The sequence below is a fragment of the Belonocnema kinseyi genome, chromosome 6 (assembly GCF_010883055.1).
Source record: "Belonocnema kinseyi isolate 2016_QV_RU_SX_M_011 chromosome 6, B_treatae_v1, whole genome shotgun sequence".
Taxonomy (NCBI): Eukaryota; Metazoa; Arthropoda; class Insecta; order Hymenoptera; family Cynipidae; genus Belonocnema; species Belonocnema kinseyi.
The window spans coordinates 50,243,237-50,265,632 of NC_046662.1; the positions used below are offsets into that span (position 1 = coordinate 50,243,237).

At 25.0% G+C, this 22,396-nt stretch overlaps 1 protein-coding gene across 1 annotated transcript in view; it reads right to left on the bottom strand.

Annotated features, from left to right (window-relative positions):
- LOC117175074 (delta-1-pyrroline-5-carboxylate synthase) overlaps positions 1-21,864 on the bottom strand; it is a 150,007-nt gene extending 128,143 nt beyond the window's left edge. The window contains exon 1 of the mRNA XM_033364616.1: positions 21,680-21,864. Coding sequence (XP_033220507.1) covers positions 21,680-21,769 — 90 coding nt within the window. The 5' untranslated portion in view covers positions 21,770-21,864. The remainder of the gene's footprint in view (positions 1-21,679) is intronic.
- Between the last annotated feature and the right edge of the window lie 532 nt (positions 21,865-22,396).

Below are 22,396 nucleotides of genomic sequence, written 5' to 3' on the forward strand. Positions count from 1 at the left end.
TTCGGAATTTCAAATATTTTAATAAACTAATTATGTGATTTAATGAACACAATGTGTTTGCTTATTAATTAATTAATTCTTATTATCATATGTTATTTCAAGTTCCTAAAATAAACCTGGTCAAAAATTATTTATAAAATCGAGAAAAACATGCTAATGTAAATTATAACTAATTTCGGAAAAGAAAACGAGGTGACCTAAAACAATATAACGGTTTTTCTTTATTTGATAATAAGTATTTAGAGTTTAATGTTTTTCTTTTTCTCTTTAGGTAATAGTTGCTATTCCTATTTAATTCTAATGCTGTAGCGATTATTTTCTTCCTTAAAAGATTCTCTGCAAATCGCATTGGTACGTTTTTATTTTAAAAATTTCATTTATGAAAACCTATTGTTCACAAAAATAACGGTTTTATAATCCTTTAATAAAAGTTGTTTAATAAAAAAGTACCAATGAAATAAATAACAGGAAAATGATTGAAATCACCTAAGCTGCATAGAGTAATATTAGTTAAAGATGTTTCAATATTAGACAATAAACACAACATTTTTTATTAACAAATTATTTGTTGAAAAAATTTTTTCTATGATTTTCCATAAATATACGTTTTTCACGTTATATTGCAAGAAATTTTAATGGAAAGCATTTTATATTGAACAAATTTTCTCTTAAGATTATAATTGTTTATATCATAAACAAATTTAATGAACAAATGCAGTAATCAGGCATTTGTCGGTAGAAAAATGCTTTTTTTTTAATGCCAGTCTTTTCAGTTGGGAATTTCATGACAATTTCAGCAACATTCATAATAAGTTGATAAATTTGACGATATCTTTAAACAAATTTACTGAACAAATGCATTAATCAGGCATTTGACTACATAAAAATTCCTTTTTTTCACGTCAACTTTTTAAATTAGGAAGTTTATGATAACTTCAGCAAAATGTATAATTTTTTTATCATTTTAATGGTTTTTTTAAACAAATTTAATAAACGAATGTATTAATCTGGTATTTGTCGATAGAAAAATTAGTTTTTTTCTATTTAAACTTTTTTAATCAGGAATTTCATGATACCTTTAGCAAAATGTATAATCTTTTGTTCAGTTTTATGATTTTTTTAAACAAATTGAATGAACAAATGCATTATTGGGGCATCTGTCGACGGGAAAATTCTTTTTTTTTGATGTCAGACTTTTAATTGGCATCGTCATAATAAATTTAGCAGCATTCATGATGAACTGATAAATTTTTTGACTTTTTAAAACAAATTTAACAAACAAATACAATATTCGGGCATCTGTGGGCGGAAAAATTCGGTTTTTTTTTATGCCAGTTATTTTGATTGGGAACTTCAAGATAATTTCAGCAAAATTCATATTTAATCGATATATTTTATATATATATATATTTTTTTTTTCAATTTGATAAAAAAATGCATCATTATCATGAAATTCCTAATTTAAAAAGTGGACACAGAACAAACGAATTTTTCTGTCGACAGATGTCTGATTAATACATTTGTTTATTAAATTTGTTTTAAAAAATCATAAAATTAATAAAAAATTATGAATTTTGCTAAATTTATCATAAACTTCCTAATTTAAAAAGTTGACATAAAAAAACGAATTTTTCTGTAGACAAGTGCCTGATTAATGCATTTGTTCAGTAAATTTGTTTAAAGAAATCATCAAATTTATCAACTTATTATGAATGTTGCTAAAATTCTCATTAACTTCTCAACTGAAAAGACTGACATTTAAAAAAACCGAATTTTTCTGCCGAAAAATACCCAAATAATGCATTTGTTTATTAATTTTGTTTAAATAAATCATAAAAATAATAAATATAATATTGTTTCCATTTAAATTACTTGCCATATACTTTTAAGAAATGTATAATTATGGAAAATTGTAGATAACATTATTTTAACAAATAATTTGTTTACAAACAATTTTTTTGTTTATTGTATAATACTGGAACTTCTTTAACTAATATTATACTATGCAACTTAAGCAATTTCAATAATTTCCCTGTTATTGCCGAGCGCCGGGAACTTCAAAAAGAAAAAATGGCCATTTATTTCGTCATAATTGTTTATTGATAAAAAAATTGAAAACCTAATTTAAAAATTAGGCTTTACAATGCTCTTAGAAATCTGATCAGCTTTTTTGCCCATTTTTTTTGGCTTCAATTGGTCAATATTGGTGGGCTGTACGTTTTTCTGAACCAAAAAAGTAATTTTTTCCCCACTGGGCGGCATTAGAATCAAATGATAATTACAACTTTTACTTAAAGTGAGAAAGAAAAACATTAAACACTAAAAACTATTGATAAATAAACAATGAGAATAGTGAAATATTAATTTCAAAAGTTCACCTTGAGTTTTTTTTCAACACTTGTTGTAATTAACAATAAAATATTTTCCTAGATTTTATTAATCATTTTTAACATTATTTATTTTTTAGCTTGACATAACCTTAGTTGATGTTTATTTTAAAAACAAGCATAATGAAAATTCCTCTTTTCCCTTCAATCGCAAGTTGAGTTTCATGAAAATTATTATGCCGAACAACAAATTTTTAACTAAATTCATTAAAATTAATTAAATTTGTTTACAATGTATAATTTTATTTAGTTTCTTTATACTTAAAAACTTTTTAAACTAATTTTGTTTTTAAATTTATAAAAAGCTTCTTTTTTTACAAAATTGTAAAAAATCTACATTTTTCTCAAAATTTCTGTAATTTTCTATTTAGGAAATATTTTGGAATTTGAAGGCTTCTAAACCTTCTGAATGTCTTTAAAAATGATTCGTATTTGTTTTTATATTTTTCAAAGACAAAAAAATGGTTTTAAACTGATTTAGATTCTTTTTTGATAACTTTTTGGAAATACTTTAAAATCTTTCAAAATATACCCTAAAGATTGTGTTTCAAAATAAAAAATCATTTTACATTTATCTGGGAATCTATAGAAAATGTTTTCATTCTCTTGCAAACAATGAGTAATTTTATTTCAGCTTCTTTGTCTGAATAATTTTAAATATTTCCCAAGCCTCATAGAACTGGATTTTAATTTTCTAATTCTGATTTAATTTTCCCTCAGAATCCATTTTTTGGAAAAAGCAAATCATTTAAAATTTAACGAAGAATCTTGAGGCAATTCTATTGTTCTCTTAAAACATTTAAAAATTCTTAAAAGGCTTCTAATTTTTTATTCGAAATCTTCAAAACTTTAAATGTCGTTAAAAAAATTTCTGAATCTTCTCAAGATTTCAATTATTTTTTATTATTTTTTAAACTACCGAAACTTATACAAATAAAAAAAATGTAATCCGAAAATTTTTTTAGAATCTTTCAAATTCTTTTTCGACATATCTTTGAAATATAATTTTTTTTTCATGCAAAGTACAAAACAATTTTTAACGAAAAACACCAACATAATCTATAATTATAAAAGGATTTTAAATCTAGTTCAAATTTAAAGATTTTTGTTTGAAAGTACCAATTTTTGGTGTTACACGCTAAAATAACATAAATGATTCAAATATGTAAATCCTTTTTAAAATATGTAGAACTTTTTTGGAATAAAATATACCAATTTCTGACAAAAAAATTAAAATAATATAAAATTGTTCTAAGGTTCTAAATCTTGTTCAAATTTCAATGACTTTCGTTCTCAAAAACCAATTTTTAGTGTATAACGCTAACATAACCTAACATTGTTCAAAATTTATGAAACTTACATAGTATTTTTCCTTTAAAAAAGCGACAAACAATTAAAAAAACGCTAAATAACCGAAAAACGTAAATTTTTAGAAATACCGAATCTTGAAGATTTTTCTAAAAAAAAATCATGAAGCTGGAAAACAGATAGAGTGCGACATAAATTTTTCCTTTTCGAGCTCGAAAAATTACTATGACAAACACAAAATTTGATTTATCTGATTCATTGTATTTTAAAAATGGTATTATCTTGTATAAATTTGTATTTTTTGTAAACCTCTTTTTTAAATTTACTAATTTTAAAATCACTTATGCCTCTTCTATGAGCAAGCAAATAAATTTTTGCTAACAGAGAGCAAAGTCAGCACGTCCCACTTTGTCCGAAAGAGGTTTTTATTGGTTGCTGCGCTTCGCGCTCGATAATATATTCAACTGACGCTTCGCGATCGGTCTTTGTACTTTTACTACATTTGTGCGCAGGCTTTTTAAAATTAAAGTTTAAATTATTGACAACCGTAATTTGTTGATTGTGAATTCTCTTTTGTTAAGGCTCCTATGGCCTTAATGAACACATTCTCATCACGTATTTCGTGCTTCGTACTCGATTATTACCAAATTGCAAACTTCTCTGCATTATGTTGAATGCTATTATATAAAATTTTTTATTAAAATTTTTTCTGTACCTCAGCCTGAGGTTGTTTATTCCTATATTGCAAAATAAAGTACAAATTTCATATATCACAATTACTTTAATATTTTTGTCTTATTTTGTATTTTTTGTAAAATTTGTGGATGAGCGACACAAGCTAAGAAAAAATGAATAGATAAAAAATGCTCATCCAAAAAAAAAGAAAAACTTATTCAAATGTGTCATGAATGAAAAAAAAAATAAAGAACCCAACAAGGATCTAAAAATTTGTTATTAATAATTTTTGGATAGGACGAGTAGATTTTCTTTTAAGAGTAAAAAACAAGATTAAAAACAAAGAATTAAATTGTTGGAAAAACGATATGAGAGACGACAAAAATGTAAAGAAAAAGTTATTTACCCAAAAAATATCTACAAATTTGTTATAAACTCTTGCTATAAAAATATATTGAAAATAACAAAATTAACTTTTCAAAAGAAAGGCACAAGTTATAATAACATTTTATTTAACCAAATTTTTTGCCTAAATTATATTTACAAATTTTTTTGGAACCACCTTACGCTAGAATGGGTGTTTTTCGTTTGAATCGTAAAAAATAACATTGAAAATAAACAAATTAAATTGATTGAAACATGACATTAGATGCAATAAAATGTTCAAGAACAATTTTTTTTCAAATAGGGTGCGAACTTTTTTTAATTATAAAACAACGCAATGAAAATACGTCTGTTTCAATATTAATAGATATTATGGATTTTATTTTCTAATAATATAAATGGTTGAAAATTGAATTTAGTGCAAAATAAGGAAGAAAATATTAAAGTAATAGTGATAAGTAAAATTTGTACTTTATTTTGCAATATTAAAGCTAAAGAAGCTTTAACCAAAGAGCATTCACAATCACCAGATTACAGTTGTCCATGTGTTAAGCCTTAATTTAAAAAGATTTGTGCACGAAGGAGGACAGAGTATAAAGACTGAGCGCGCAGCACAAGGTAAATACGTGCTAGAGCGCTTAGCGCAAGAACCGAAAGTCGCACGCGCTAGGCACGCCCAAACTCGCGAATTACGCGCCCAGCGTGCATTTGTTTATTATTATTATTATCATCATTATTATTAATGTTCAGAGAATTTACTGAGTTTGTTAGAATTTCTCGGAAAATACGACGTCGTTATTGGTTATTCAATTACACCATGCTGCTCTCAAGCTGTCAGGTTTCTACTGAAAAGTACATCAAAAGTTTTTAGACGTACAAGGGTAACGCATTTGAAAGCTGGAAAACATGTTACTTATTTCATATCCTGGGGCGAATAAACTGATTTGAACTGAAGTAATTTAAATTCAATTTTGGAAGGGCGTTAACTATTTATTTACGAAATGCTAAAATATTCAAATACGTGATTTCAATATAAATTCAGCCTTAACATACGAACGTCAAGTTATGTGATACAAAGAGAGAAAAAAATGTTTATGAAGTTCGTTTCTATTTGACACTTTCTTTAGCGACAACACTATTTTGATACTATGTTTCTTTTAATTACACTAAAGACGTTACTTTTAAAGCAAAAAGAATAATTTTAAACCCAAAAATTTTTAATCAAGTAGTTCAATTTTCAATCAAGGTGATTAATTTTTCTAAAACAAAAATAAAAACAAATTTTATACATTGTTAAAATAAATGTTAGTCCAAATTTTATTATATTAATTTTTAGTAGATGTTTTTTTCGTTCTAAATTTTTTAAATTAAATACTTCAATTGTTGAATAGAAACAAAAAACATTTTTTAACCAAAAGTGGAGTAGCAAAATCTTCATTGAGGAGAATTAATTTGAAATAAAAGAAACGAATTTTCTACAAAAAGTTACTTTTTTACCATATTGTAGAATTTTCTTCTAATTTTTTAAATTTTTAACCAAAAAGATTAATTTTGTATAAGACAGTTGAATTTTCAAACCCATAATATGAATTAGGAAAAATAAAATTCACTGACAACCAATCATTTAACTTTTCAGTAAAAAAAGTCAAATTTCCAATTAAAAAAGAATTTTAACAACAAAAAACAACGAAAATTTAAGAAATTAGTTGAACTTTCAACCAAAGTTTTGAATATTCAACATAAAAAGAAGAATTTTGAATGAAAAATGTAATAGTTGATATTTCAACAAGAAGAGCTTTTGTTTAGAATTTAAAACAACAGTTGCACTTAACCACCATAGACAAATTTTCAACGAAGTACATTTTTTATTTTCAACAATAAAAATTTATTTTCTACCAAGAAAAGACAAATTTTAACAAAATCGTGTACTTTGAACCAGATAGTTAAATTTTTTACCAAATTCTTGAATTTTCAAGTCTAAACTGATAATTTTCTACAAAAGAGTTGAATTTATTAAAAATTAATTTATAATGGAAACAAATCTATTTTGAACCAAACAGTTGCATTTTTACCCAACCAAAAACTTTAACAGTTTATTAAGAAGTTATCAGTTTTAGTTGAAAATAAACTTTTTTGAAGACAATTCTTCTTGATTTGAAAATCTATCTCTTTTGTTGAACATTCATCAATTTGGGTGGAAATTTTTTCTTTTTCAAACTTAAGTATTTTTATGAAATTTAACAATTTTAAGAATAAGTTATCAATTTTAGTTAAAAACTCAATTGTTTTATTGAAAGTTAAATCTTTTTATATTCTCATCATTTATGATTGAGAAAGTATTAGAATGGTCCGAAATTTGACACCACTGTTTTTGAACGAATCCCCACGTTTCGAGACCCACTCAATCCGAAAACACTTTTTTTTAGATCCTAAAAGAAAGTACGAGTTCGTTAACGAGCCATTTTTGATAAAAATTGAGGAAGTGAGCGCATTTTGCAATTTTTTGAGACCACTTTTATTCTGAATTTGAAAATTCTATGTACGGATATTTACAGTATTAAACAGGAAAAACAATTTATCTTTATGACTTTTTCTTTAATAAAAAGATAATACTCAAAGTTATAGAATTTAAAAAATTCTTTGAATCAACCGAAAATCAAAATTTGAAGCCAAGAAACGCACGATATGAAAAAAAGTCAGAAGAAGAAAAACATTATTTTTTGAAAGCCCTACAAGATTATCATAACAAATTTTTGGATTTTCTCGGAAAATCGAAAATTTAAATTCTGATTGCACAAAAAATAATGAAAAATCAAAAATTCCATTTTGTGGTCAAACTATGTAGGACATGAAAAAAGATGAATTAACCAAAACTGTAATAAAAAAATCTACTTTATTCATGAAAAATAACATTTAAAATAAAAAAATGTGTGGGAAAACGACGAAAGTTACGAGAAAAAAAAAGATTCAACAAAACCTGTTTACAAATGCCGGACAAAAATCGAGCGCGTAGCGCAAGTGTCACGATAAGAATGTGAACCTTAAAGCCTACAGAGCTTTGAGAAACTTAATCTTTGACCATACTTAATTAAGTTGGCAATTCAGAATATCAAGACGCATCAAAATATTGTCATCTAAAAGAGATCTTTTTGATCAATTTTTATTCAAGAATTTCAATTGCAAATAATAAATATCAGAGCGCGAAGTGCGAGATAACCCACTATCGAGAGCGCAACGCGAGATTCAACCGTTGCGCGCCCCAGGCGCGCTCAAACTTTTTTTCTTAAGACTTGAACTTTTTGGATGCAAATTCCAAATTTTTTTCTTATAAATGGAACTTTTGGGATGAAAATTTAGTTATTTGTATGAAAATTAAAAAAAAATTGAAGTTACAAGTTTTAGTAGAAAATACAACTGTTTTGTTGAAAATTTAACAGGTTTGCGACAAAAAATTGGATTGAGAATTCAACATTTTTACTACAAAGTCATCACCTTCAGTTGAAAATTTAACTGTCTTGTTATGAATTCAACTTTTTTTTAATTCTTCGTCAGTTGAAAATTTATCTTTCTTATTGAAAATTCTTCTTGGGTAGAAATTTTAACTCTTTTGTTAAAAATGGAACTTTTGGGATGCAAATTTAATTATTTGTATACAAATTCAAAAATTTTCCTAAAAAGTTACAAGTTTTAGTTGGATGTACGACTGCTTTGTTGAAAATTTAACTGTTTTCCGAAAAAAAAATTTAGCTAAAAATTCAACAAATTTATTAAAAGTTATCAATTTCAGTTGAAAATTTAGCTGCCTTGTTATAAATTCAATTTTTTTAAAAATTCTTAGTGGGTTGAAAATTTATATTTTTTGTTGAAAATTCTTTTTGGGTGGAAATTTCAACACTTTGGTAAAAATGGAACTTTTAGGGTGCAAATTTAATTATTTGTATACGAATTCAAAGGTTTTATTTACAAGTTACAAGTTTTAGTTGAAAATACAACGGTTTTGTTGAAAATCCAACTGTTTTGCAGTGGAAAAAAATTTTAGGTGAAAATTCAACAACTTTATTAAAAAGTTATCATTTTTAGTTGAAAATTTAACTCTAATGTTAAAAAATCTCCTTTTTTGAAAATTCTTCTAAGGTTGAAAATTTATCTTTTTATTTGAAAATTCTTCTTGGGTGGAATTTTAAACTCTTTTGTTAAAAATGAAACTTTTGGGATGCAAAATTAATTATTTGTATGAAAATTCAAAAATTTAATTAAGAAGTTACAAGTTTCAGTTGAAGGTACAACTTTTTTTTGAAAATTTAACTGTTTTGTGGAAAAAATTTAACTCTCTTGTTAAAACTTGAACTTTTTTTTTAATTCTTCGTGGGTTGAAAATTTATCTTTTTTGTTGAAAATTCTTCTTGGGTGCAAATTTGAACTCTTTTGTTAAAAATGGAACTTTTGGAATCCAAATTTAATTATTTGTATAAAATTTCTAAAATTTTATTTAAAATTTAAAAGTTTTATTTAAAAGTACAACTGCTTTGTTGAAAATTTAACTGTTTATTAAAAATGTAATGATCTTAGTTCAAAATTTAACTGTATTCTTAAAAATTAAACTTTTTTTGGAAAATTCTTCTTGGGTGGAAATTTCAACTCTTTTGTTGAAAATGGAACTTTTTGGATGCAAATTTAATTATTTGTATAAATATTCAGAAATTTTATTAAAAAATTTAAAGTTTTAAAGTAAAAAATACATTAACTGAAAATTTCATCTTCTTTTTGTTAAAAATGCAACTTTTTGGCTAAACATTTTATTATTTTTATGAAAATTTAACAATGTTATTAAAAATTTATCAGTTTTAGTTAAGCATTTAGCTGTTTCGTTGAATTTTTTGGGTTAAATATTGAACTCTTTGGTTGAAAATTAATCTCTTTGGTGGAAAATAGTTGAATTTTCAATAAAAAAAGATGTCAATCTAATTGTTGAATTTTCAAGCTAAAAAGAAGAATTTTCAACAAACAGTTGATTTTGAAGCCAAGACGTATGACTTTTTAACAAAATTCTTTAATTTTCAACAAAATCATTACATTTAAACCAAAAAGATGAATTTTTAAACAACAATTTTATAGTAAACTTCAAAGGAAAGAATCAACTTTCAACGAAAACTAATTTGTTTCTCTTATTGGGGTTTATTAATTCAGTTTGAATTTTAGTCGAAAAATGAGACAAAGAGAAAGGACTGTAAAGGCTGCCATATGTAAATGAATAGGAACTCTGATCATTTATATACCAAAGAATAACAATTTAGATAAAAAATTATAGTTCATTTTTATTACAAAAAAAATATCATTTCACTATCTTGACACAATATTTTTAAATAAGTGACATTATTTATACTATTTTCGATTTCTGAAGTGAGTTCGAGGCCTGTAATTCTCATTAAAATTGATATCTTTCATTATTATTAACAACTCTGACCTAAATTTTCCCTGTACATTTTCTTCTTCCTCTAGTATTTGGCTTTGATTAAATTCCCTTTTCAATATATCGCCGTCGGCAAACTAAATACAGTGTATCAAAAATGAATAATCTTTGCCACAAAGGAATCCATTTCGACCCTATTATTTTCTCTTCTTGAGACTTCTAATCAATCCTTCCAAGATAATTTTATATAAATAACCTCAATCAATACATGGAGGCACTTTTGAATAATGAATTATTAACAAGACACATCAAGATCAACGAATTAGCACCTTGTTTACTCTAGATTATTTTAAATGACACTCAATAATTTATAATTATTATGTGTTAAGAAAACTGAAATCTGCCCTGGTATAGCAATTTTTTTCAGGAAATTACAGCATTGACGCAAATTTCATTTCTGTTGAAGTATGTTCTTTTTTTTAATGTACCAAACTTAAAAACAAAATCTGCCCGTCACAAAGTAGAAAAAAATGACTTTTTTAGTTTAAAATAAGGTACAACCCACAAATATTGACTGATTTGGAAAAAAATTTCAAAAAAGATGATAAGATTTCTAAGAGAGTTGGCGAACTTGATTTTTAAATTGAGTTTTCAATTTTTTTTATAAATAAACAAAAATGACGGAAAAAATTTCCATTTTTTCTATCGCCTTTTTTTTACTCGCCTGAGTTGCATAGAGTAATATTAGTTCAAGATGTTCCAATATTATATAATAACCAAAAAAATTTGTTGTAAACAAATTATTTCTTAAAAAAATGTTTTCTACGATTTTCCATAATTATACGTGTTTTCAAGTTGTATAGCAAAAATATTTGAATAAAAAAAATATTATATTAAAAAAATTTCCTCGAAATTATAATTGTTTATATTATAAACAAATTTAATGAACAGATGCTGTAATCAGGCATTTTTCGATAGTAAAATTCGTTTTTTTTTCGATGTCAAGTTTTTTAAATTAGAAACTTTATAATAAATTTAGCAAAATCCATAAGTTGATAAATTTTAGGATTTATTAAAAAAAAAATTTAATTAAAAAATGCATTAATCAGGCATTTATCTACAGAAAAATTCGTCTTTTTTGTGTCAACGTTTTTAATTAGAATGTTCATGATAACTTCAGCAAAAGGAATAATTTTTTGATCAATTTTATGATTTTTTTTTTAATTTAATAAAGAAATGCGTTAATCAGGCTTGTTTAGCTGGAAATTCTTAAAGGATTTTGGATTTTTTTGAAGAAAAATTCAGCATTCAATTTTAAAGAGATTTGTGTTGAAAGCAAAAAATAAAAAAAAAATTATGACAGTGTTAAGTCAATTGTTATGAACAAATTAACTTTACAAAGAATCTATACTATGAATTCTTTGTTTGCAAAGTAAATTTATGCGTTAAAATTATTTCGTTTCATCGAAACAATAATACTCGATCATAAAAATTTGTTATCCGATATTTTTTATTGATTTTATAAACAAATTATGTAAACAATAGTCTTGTGTGGGCATTTAAAGGCAAAAAGAAATCGTTTTTTCCCTTAATTTTTCTCAAATGAAATGGCCAGTGATTTTTATTAAGGAAAATTATCATCCAAAGTTTTTAATTAATTTTATAAACAAATTGTATTAACAAATGCGGAGTGTGGACATTTAAAGGCCGAAAGAAATTGTTTTTCTCCTCATTTTCTTCAAATTATGTCGTCACTGATGTTTAATGATGGTAAATTATCTTTCGTTATTACTTATGAACTTTATAGACAAATTATGCAACAAAATTCACAACTTGAGCAATTAAAGGTCGAAAAAATTCTTTTTTCTCATAATTTTCCTCAAATGATGTCGCCAATCATTTTTATTCTTGATATATTGTTATTTTATACTTTTTATTATTCTGTAAACAAATCCTTTTTTCAAAACATCTAAAACAAAAGAACATGTTATTATTACATGCAAAACAAAGGAAAACGTTATGTCTTTTGTTTTGCACGCATTCCCTGGCTAACTCCTTAATGATTTCATTTGAGGAAAATTAGGGAAAAAAGGATTTTTTTGACCTTTTGATGACCAAGTTATGAATTTGATTAAATAATTTTTTTTATAAAATCAATTAGAAATGTCGGATGTTAATTTCCAATCATTAAACATCACTGGCGACATCATTTAGGGAAAATTAAGGAAAAAAGATTTCTTATTGCCTTTAAATGTCCACACTGGCAATTTGTTTCTATAATTTGCTTAGTATATTAATAAAAAATATGAGATGATAAATTTTCATCACTAAATATCACTGGCGACCTATAATTTTAGAAAAATTAATAGAATCACTAACGATATAATTTAAAGAAAAGTAAGATACAAAATGATTCCTTTTTTGTTTTCAATGTCCACATTAGGCATTTGTTTATAAAATTATTTTAAAATATAGGCTGAGGAATTTTTATGATCGAGTATTATTTTTTGGATGAAAGCCAGTAATTTTAACGCCAAAATTTACTTTGCAAACGAAGAATTCATAGTGTAGACTATTTTTTAATTTAATTTGCTTAGAACAATTAACTTAAAAATGTCATAATATTTTTTGCTTTCAATTACATCCGAGTATAAAATCAATGCTCATCATTGAAAAAAATTTCTAACGAAGATAAACTAAAAGAACGAAAAAATCGTATTTTTCTTTACCCTTTGCATTAACATAAAAGTTTTCTTTTAAATTTAAAATCCAGGCCACATAAATCTCTTAAAAATATAATGCTGAATTTGTCTTTAAAAAAATCTAAAATCGGTTAAACATTGCCAATTAAAATTAATTGTGAGCTTTGTTTTTTTAAATTTAATTCCGATGTGTGCGCGCGCAGCTTGCAAGTTTGAGCGCGCCCAAGGCGCATGTCTGTTGGCTCTCGCGCTTCGCGCTCGGTTTTGGTATTTCCTCCACATTTGTGCACTGATCTTTTAGAATTAAAGGTCAAAATATTGACAACTGTAAATTGGTGATTGTGAATTTTCTTTTGTTAAAGCTCACTAGGCTTTAACCAACACATTCTCATTACGTATCTGGTGCTTCTCACTTAATTTAGTCCAAAGTGGAAACTTTAATACATTCAGTCCATCTCTGTTATTATGTAAGATGTATATTATATTTATTTCCCTAAAAAAATTATTATTTTAATAAACTTATATTATCCTATAAAACATAAAACCAGTCAAAAATAATTAGTAAAGAATTTTTAGCCCTTTTTTTTGGTTAACAACTTATGTTTATTTATTTTTTTCGCAGCTTGCTTTGTTGATCTACAAATTAAATTTTCTTATTTCTAATGTTGTTTTTCAATGAATAAAATAAAAACTGCGGATCATATCAAAAATTGATTTCAAAAAGTAATGTGTTTCTTATAATTACTTTTTTATATCGTCCGTTGTTTGGCTCAAAATTTTCATTTTCGTTTAATTTTGTGAATTTAGAAAAATTGTACGGATACATTATTTGAATTGCCAAGTGTCATCAAAATTTAGAAAGAGGAAAAATTTGATTAATAAATAACAATAAGACCACTATTAATTTAAAAAAAATTCAAGGTAGCTTAAGATATATTTAAAGGTTTCGAAAAGATTTCAAATTAATTTACAACTTGGAAAGGTTTAAAAACAATTAAAACAAAATGAATATTTTAAAGATTTCAAAAAACAACTTAAATTTAAAGAATTTCTTGGTTCAAGTATTTTTAAATTTTTCAAACGTTTTAAAAGCATAACATTTGTTTTTAAATATTCCTAGAAAACATAAAATTTATTTTTGTACATTCTTTTGAAAAGAATATTTAAAAAGATTTTCAAAATTGAAAAAAAAAGGAATTTTAAGATTTTTAAGCAATTTTCTTAATCTTGCAAGATTTTTGATAAATTTTAAGAAAAATTCGAGTTCCAAGATAGTTCCAAATTTTAATTAGAGTTCTATAAAATTTTTAAATGATTTCAAGAACAAATTTGTAAGGGAATATGTAAAAAGAATTCATAACAAATTTTGATGCACAAATTAATTTTTTTAGTTTCAAGTTGATTAAAGCGATATAGTTTGGAAAATTTGTAAATTTTCAGATTTATTATTCAAATTAAATCATTGAAAATGATAGCATTAATATATATTTTTGAAATTTTTAAATTGTGTAATGTATAAAAATTAAAATTTTTGCAGTTAAACGGCTTTTAATCACGAAATTGTCAAATAAAAAGTGTTATAAGCTTCCTTTTTATACACGTGAATTATTGAGTGAATCAAAAACCCTCTGTGCTTTAATTTTTCAAGTTTTAAATTTAAAAGTATTCCACTTTGAGGGTTTTAATTTGCATTCTAATTTTTGAAGAAAAAAAAATATTCCGAAATGTATAGCTCTATTTTGGGAACAGGTGGAATATCTTTAAATTTTCTCTCTGCCTTTTAAAGAGAAAATTTCAAGCCAAACCCTTGAAAGACCCGATAAGCAGCTTTCATCAATTTAAAAGTTAATAAAATCAAAGTCATTTCTTTTAAAAAACTTAAAAGCAGGATTAAAAACCTTTCCAGAAGTATAGCTCTATTTTCGGAACAGGTGGCATATCTTGAAATTTTCTCTCCGCCTTTTAAAAAAAAATCTAAAGCCAAAGCCTTCCAAAATTCTATGAGCAGCTTTCATCAATTTAATAGTTAATAAAATCAGTCATTTCTTTTTAAAAAATTTAAAGCAGGATTAAAAACCTTTCATTTTTGTTTTAAATATGGATTTTGTATTATTCCTTCCTGAATGTATCCTAATGAGCGGATCAGTTGCATTCTTCCTATTTAAATTTAAAGTTAGGTCATTAACTATTATTTAAATTTTCAAATGTCATTTGTTATTAGAAAATAGTTTCTGTTCAATTATATATAAAATTCTTTGATATCTCAGAAACTGTATAAGATATCAACAAAATTCAAAACAATAATTTTGCATGAATTCGTAGACCAAACAAGTTTTTGTCAACAATATGAGTCTTGAGTCGTTTTCCTGAAGTGAAACTAATAAGATATATTTATAAGTTTTGACAAATTAAAAAAAAACAATAAGAAAACAAGGTGTCTAATTAAAAAAAAATTAAACTGTTATTTTTTAATAAACATTCACGATTCTGATAAAATGTAAATATAAATTTAATATACATCAAACTCTTCCGAAGATAAAACACTTTCAAGAAAAATAGGATTAATTTTTTAATAACTAATTTCAATCAATCAAAAGGACACAATTGATTGAACAAATTATTTTATGATTTAAAATGGCTTATGAACTAAAAAATCTCATCATATAAAAAAAAGTGTTAAAGACATTAAAAATATTTTAAATCTTTTAAAGAATTCCTTAAGATATTATAAATTCTTTTTCCAAATATCTAAAATTTTCAGAAATCTTTATGATTTTTCTCAAGAATCATAGAAAAATTAGATTTATGTAAATTTGAAAACAAATAAAGGAACAAACTGAAAACAAAGAACAAAATGAAAAAATAAGCAATTATTTGAGATTTCGATTGATAAACAATTATTTTCCCCCATAAATTATAATTAGGTTTCAACTTTTTTCATTCTTGGCTAAAAAATCTTTCTTGGTTCAAAATTTGACATAGCCTTAATCATAAAAAATCTTTATGAAGCTTGTCTCGAACCTTAGAACAATCGTTTCACATCCTTTTCTTTAAAAAGAAATCATCTTTTTTTAAATTTTTGGAAAAAAACTATTTTTAAGCGTAGTAAGCATGTTGCTTACATATCTTGAAGTAGCAAAAATTGTTGTGAGTAAGGTTAGTAATATTTCTTAAAATAATCATAAATAATTAGGGATTAATTTTACTTTTTCATCTTGAGTTTTTTCATAAAATTACAACTCTAAGGGTGTTAATATCAAACTAAAATTTCTTTTCATAACGAATAAAAGGTTAGAATTAAATGGTACCCTTCTAAAGAATTTTCTGCAGTGTACAAAATGGGATAGTTAATATGGTAGAAATGCAAATGGAAAATCTTTAAAAAATCGAATTTTAGGTATAAAAACCTCCGTAGCGATCTCTAAATATTTTTTTAATTTGGCATGATTATGGGATTATTTGCTCACAATCAAATTTTAGGATCAAGGTTTCAGAAAATTAGAGAAAAAATATTTCATTAGGGATCCTAATATTTAGTGCTTAACTACAAGTTCAAAAATAAGGATTGTTAAAATTATTTTTAAAGTCGAGGAAAATATTCCCATTGATAATTGTAACTAATTTTGAAAAAGTACTGCCAGTGAAACTTATAAAAAGTATTTCAGTTTAAAACTATTTATTTAACAATAGTTATTTAAAGATATATATTTCTGATTTCCTTTTATATAAAAGTTAAAATTCTTATTTAATCATAATGTTTTAAGGCAAATTTTATTGCTTGAAGGCAAATATCTCAAATACCTCTGCAAATATCTCTGGTACGTTCAAAAAAATTCTTTACGAAACCCAGAATTTTTCAGAAGGTATAAAAAAAATTTTTTCAGAAAAAAGGCCCATTTGGACTTAAAGATATTTGCATGACTTATTTATTTTTTATTAAAAAAACACAGCAAATAATTTTTGACCACTTTCTGACATCTTCAGATATATATCCATAATCTTCTACAGAAATATTAGTTATGTCAAAATAATTTGTTTAAGACAATAAAACACAGTTCCGAAATTCGTTACTGATTAGCCTTAAAATTATGCAGTAATCTTTTTTTATATTTTAGAAAAAAATATCAAGATGCACTGCGATTTAAAAAAAAATTGATGTTTTTTTAACCATCTCAATTCATAACTTTTTCTAAATGTACTATTTTTCGCATCATTATCAATAAAAGTAGATCATTAAATACTATCAAATGATCAAATCAATGACCTTGCGAGCTATAGATTATGATAACTCAAATCACAAGTCAAATAAATGTAACATCATAATTGGATTCAGTACTTTCAACATATTTTCTTCTGAAAGAATAGAACCTCATAATAAAATCCAAATGTTTGTTAATAAAAATTAATTATTTTAATTAAAAGTTTACAATTATTTTGTTAGAATTCCAATTTCGGTTCAAAATTTGTATTTTTTTATGAAAAATTCAAATATTTGTTTGAAAATGTATCCTTTCAAATTACAAAATTTAGTTTAAAATTGAAACGTTCGGTTAAAAATTGGGTTGGGGGAAGAGGGCAAGAGAAAATTTAACTTTTTTGTTTAAAATATAGTTTTTTGGTTGAGGTTTCAAGTATTTTGTTAAAAATGCATATTTTTTAATTCAATTCAACTTAGAGTTGTTCTACTTGTAAATTAATTTTCTGAACTGAAAATGAAATGATTCCATTGCTGGTTCAAAAATTATCTTTTTTAGTTGAAAATTTAAATATTCCCTTAAATATTCCTTTTTTTTTACTAAAAATAAAAATTTTTCTTGAAACTTCACCTTTTCTCATTTAAAAGTCAACGGGGTTCTGAAACGTTCGAATTTTTAGCTTAAAACCTCAATTCTTGTATTGAAAATGAAGCTTTTGTTGAAAATGATGTTTTTTGTTAATATTTCAACTTCCAGGATTGCGAATTCAACCATTTGTTTAAAATTTATCTTTGTGAAATAAAATTCAACTATTTAAAAAAAAATTTTGTTGAAAATTCAACTATTTGTTAATAATTTGTCCTTATGGATTGAAAATTCATCTTTCATGGTGCAAAAGGTGTTTTTCTTGGATAAAAAATCAAATTTTAGGGTTAAAAATTCAAACTTCGTATAAAAAAACATCTGTTTGGCTTGAAAAGTAAACTATTTGGTATAAAATGCAACTTATTGTTTGAATTTTCATTTTTTTATTCAAAAATTTAAACAGCTGCTGAAAATGGATTCTTATGTATCGAAGACTTAACCAGTTTGTTAAAGCCATTTTTTTCACGAAAATCCAACTGTTTTGTTCGAAATCCTTGGTTTTGAATTTAAAATTCATCATATCATTTTTTGTAGAAAAATCATTTTTCTTGGTTAAAAATTATCTTTTTCGTTGAAAGTTTAAATATTTTGTCAAAGTAATAATTTTCGGTTGAAAAAATCACTTTTTTCTTAAAAATTCATCCTTTTTTATTTAAAATTGGACTTTTATCCAAAATACGTCTTCTTAGCTTGAAAATTAAACTAGTTTGTTCAAAATTGAATTATTTTTATGACAATTTAACTATTTTGTTCAAGTTATCTTTTTGACCAAAAATGTACCTTTTTTGTTAAAAATTCCTTCTTTTGTATTAGAAATGAATTTTTATAAGAATATTATTTTTTGCTTACTTATCCGAATGTTTGGCGCAAAATTAAGTAACTTGTTAAAAATGCATAAGTTAAAAAAAAAATTAACCTTGTTTCATTGGTTAAAAGTACTGACAATTTTTGTGAAATTTAAATCTTCTTTGTTTGATAATTTGACCATTTGTTTAAAAATGCATCTTTGGAGGTTAAAATTCCAGTAAATCGAAAATTCAACTACTTTGCTTGAAATACGCCTTTTTAATTGAATGTTGAACTATTCGTTTGTTAATACAACTTTTTTATTTCACTTCTTTTTTATAATTCGTTTTTTTGATTGAAAAATTATTCTTATTTGTTAAAAATGTATTTTTATTTATTGAAAATTTATTTGTTCTGTTGAAAATTTAAATATTCCAAATTTAGTAAAAACCTTACCTTTTTTTACATGAAAATTCAGCAACTTGGTCGAAAATTTATGTATTTTGTTGAAAAATTTCCTTATTGTTGAAAATTCATATTTTATTTTACAAAAGTCATTTTTCTTGATTAAAAATAAACTTTTTGGTGAAAAAATGAATCCTCCTTGTTAAACATTCATGTTCTTAATGTCGAAAATTAATCTTCTGAAAATGAAAATCTAAATATTTTAATTTTGGTTAAAAATGATCATTTGGTTGAAAATTCTTCTTTTCTTTTAAAGAACATTCTTCTTTTTTGGTAGAAAATAGATCTTTCTTGGTTAAAATAGAACTTTTTGGTTCATGTGTTTTTTAAAAAACTTGTATTTTTTACAGGAAAATTCAACAATATAGTCGAAAATTTATGTATTTTGTTGAAAAATTGCCTTTCGGTTGAAAATGAATATTTTATTTTAGAAAAGTCATCTTTCTTGATTGCAAATAAACTTATTGTTTAAAAAAATAATCCTCTTTATTGTAAATTAATTTTTTTGATGTTGAAAATTAATGTTATAAAAATGATTATATAAATATTTTAATTTTGGTTAAAAATTATCATTCGTTTGAAAATTCTTATTTTTTTTAGAAAAAATTCTTCTTTTATGGTAGAAAATAAAAATTTTTTGGTGAAAAGTAAACTTTTTGGTTTAACTGTCTTCTAAAAAATTTATTTTTTCAGCTTCAAATTTCAAATATTTGGTTGAAAATTTATGTATTTTTTAAAAAAATTGCCTTTAGATTGAAAATTCATATTTTATTTTAGAAAAATCATCTTTCTTGATTGCAAGTAAACTTTTTGATTAGAAAATTAATGCTCTTTATTAAAAATTAATTTTTTTTGTTGGTGAAAATTCATGTTATAAAAATAAAAACATAAATATTTTAATTTTGGTTAAAAATTATCATTCGCTTGAAAATTCTTTTTTTTTTTAGACAAAATTCTTCTTCCAAGGTAGATAATAAATCTTCCTTGGTAAACAATGAACTTTTTGGTTCAACTGACTTCTACAAAAATTTATCTTTTCAGCTTGAAATTTCAAATATTTGGTTGAAACTTTATGCATTTTTTGAAAAATTTCCTTTAGGTTGAATTTTATTTTAAAAAAGTCATCTTTCTTGATTGCAAATAAAATTTTTGATTAGAAAATTAATGTTATAAAAATGAAAACCTAAATATTTTAATTCTGGTTAAAAATTATCATTTGGTTGAAAATTTTTCTTTTTTTTCAATTCTTCTATTATGGTGGAAAATATATCTTTCTTGGTAAAAAAGGAACTTTTTTTTAACTGTCTTCTAAAAAGTTCATTTTTTTGGCTTAAAATTTCAAATATTTGGTTGCAAGTGCAAACAAATTTTGTTGAATTTTAATCCTTTTTGTTTAAAAATTCGACAATCTGTTTGAGAATGCATTTTTGTAGGTTAAAATTCTAGTAAGTCAAAAATTCTACTATTTTGCTTAAAATAGGCCACTTTTCATTGGATGTTAAAGTTCCTCTGCTTGGTTCTTAATACAACGTTTTGGTTTTATTTTTTGGATAATTCGTCTTTTTGATTGAAAATTATTATTATTCATTTAAAATTTATTTCTTCTGTTCAAAATTTAAATATTAAAATGTTTATGGTAGAAAAGTAATCTTTCTTTATTTAAATTACCTTTCTGGTTAGAAAATGAATCCTTTTTGTTAAACATTAATTTGTTTCTTGTTGAAAATTAATCTTATAAAAATGAAAATTGGAATTTTGGTTTCAAACTTATCTTTTTCGTTAAAAATTATTATTTTTATTCTTTTCGGGCAGAAAATTCATCTTTCTTGGTTAAAAATCAACTTTCGGGTTGAACCAAGCTAAAAAATTGGTCTTTTTAGTTCGAAAATTCAAATATTTCGTTGAAAATGCAAAAGATTTTGGTTAAATTTGAATTTTTTTAAATGCGAAAATTCGACAATTCGTTTAAAAAACCATTTCTGTACTTTAAAAAATTCCGGTTGGTAGAAAATATAACTATTTCAATTCCAACCTGTATCTTTGTATCGAAATTTCAACTGTTTGGTCGTTGATACAACTGTTTAATTGATTTTTTTTACAATTCTTCATGATTAGAAAATTAATCCTGTTTTCCCCAAATGTATTTATGTTGTTCTCAATTTATTTATTTTGTTGACAGTTTCTACTATTTCATGTTTGATTGAAAACTTATCTTTTTTTGATGAAAGTTCAACCGTTTAATTATAAATTTATGTAATTTGTTGAAAATTCCTCTTCTGGTACAAAATTTATATTTAATCTTAGAAAAGTAATCTCTTTGAGTTAAAAAATTAAATTTTTGGTTGAAAACTCAACTCTTCTAACAAATTTAGTCATGTTGGTGTTCAACACAAACTAAACATAAAATTCGTGTTTATTCAACAGCTGAGTCATTTCTTGGGGGGGGGGGGGATAGATAAATCTAAGTTGTTCAACGAGGGGGGTAAAAAATATCCGAAAATTAGCAATCTAGTTTGTCAACAGCCCCTTTTTCTAAATACACTCTCCACATCATTGTCAATAACACTCGATCATTGAGTATAATGAAATGATCAAAGCAACGACCTTGAGACTATAAATCCCAGAAAACACAAATCACAAATCAGGGAAATTGAAACACCCTAATTGACACTTGAAAACGATTTCTGTTGAAAAATGGTCACTTTGAATTTGATTACGTACTGGTGGAAGACGCCCGGTACCGCTTGACGCGAACCTTGCGCAGGGGGGTGCCAACCTGGTTGACCTCCGTAACAGAAGAGCCGCGTACATTTTCTCTTCTGTTTATTAGACCTTCGAGAGTCAGAGAAACAATCGCGGTGGTTAACAGCACACTGAGATTTATGAAGAGAACTTCTTGAGACGAGAGCGAGTGTCTTATCAGTGCCGATTAAAAGAGGTCTATTGGTGGGGCAATAAGACTGAAGAGTCTAATAAGTCATTGGCGTAAATATGAAGAATGAGGAGCCTATGCACAGCAAGGACACGCAAAGTCCGTAGCTGGAGAGAAAAATTGGATCTATACCGTCTATAGAGTGGTGAACTTTGACCTCTCGGAAAAATCGGTATCACGTTTTGGCGCACACCATGTAATCTCTGACGAGGAGCTTATGGGTCCGAGGTGACTGATAGCACACGTGTACTGGGAAGTGTTTCCGATAATCTCTGATTGCTGATTCAACGCTGGACAAATGCACTTGGCGATGACATCAGATTTAATTGCATAGGGTTGGGAGAGAAACTGAAACCCGTTAATTGCTTTGAATGCCTGACACTGGAATGTGTGCTGCTGATGTGAAGGGCTCTAAATTGAGATCATTCAAGGAGAAATTAGGGCTTTAGATTGCATTTCCTGCAGATTTCCATTAAAATGTCATATTATTTTCAATATTTTTTTTG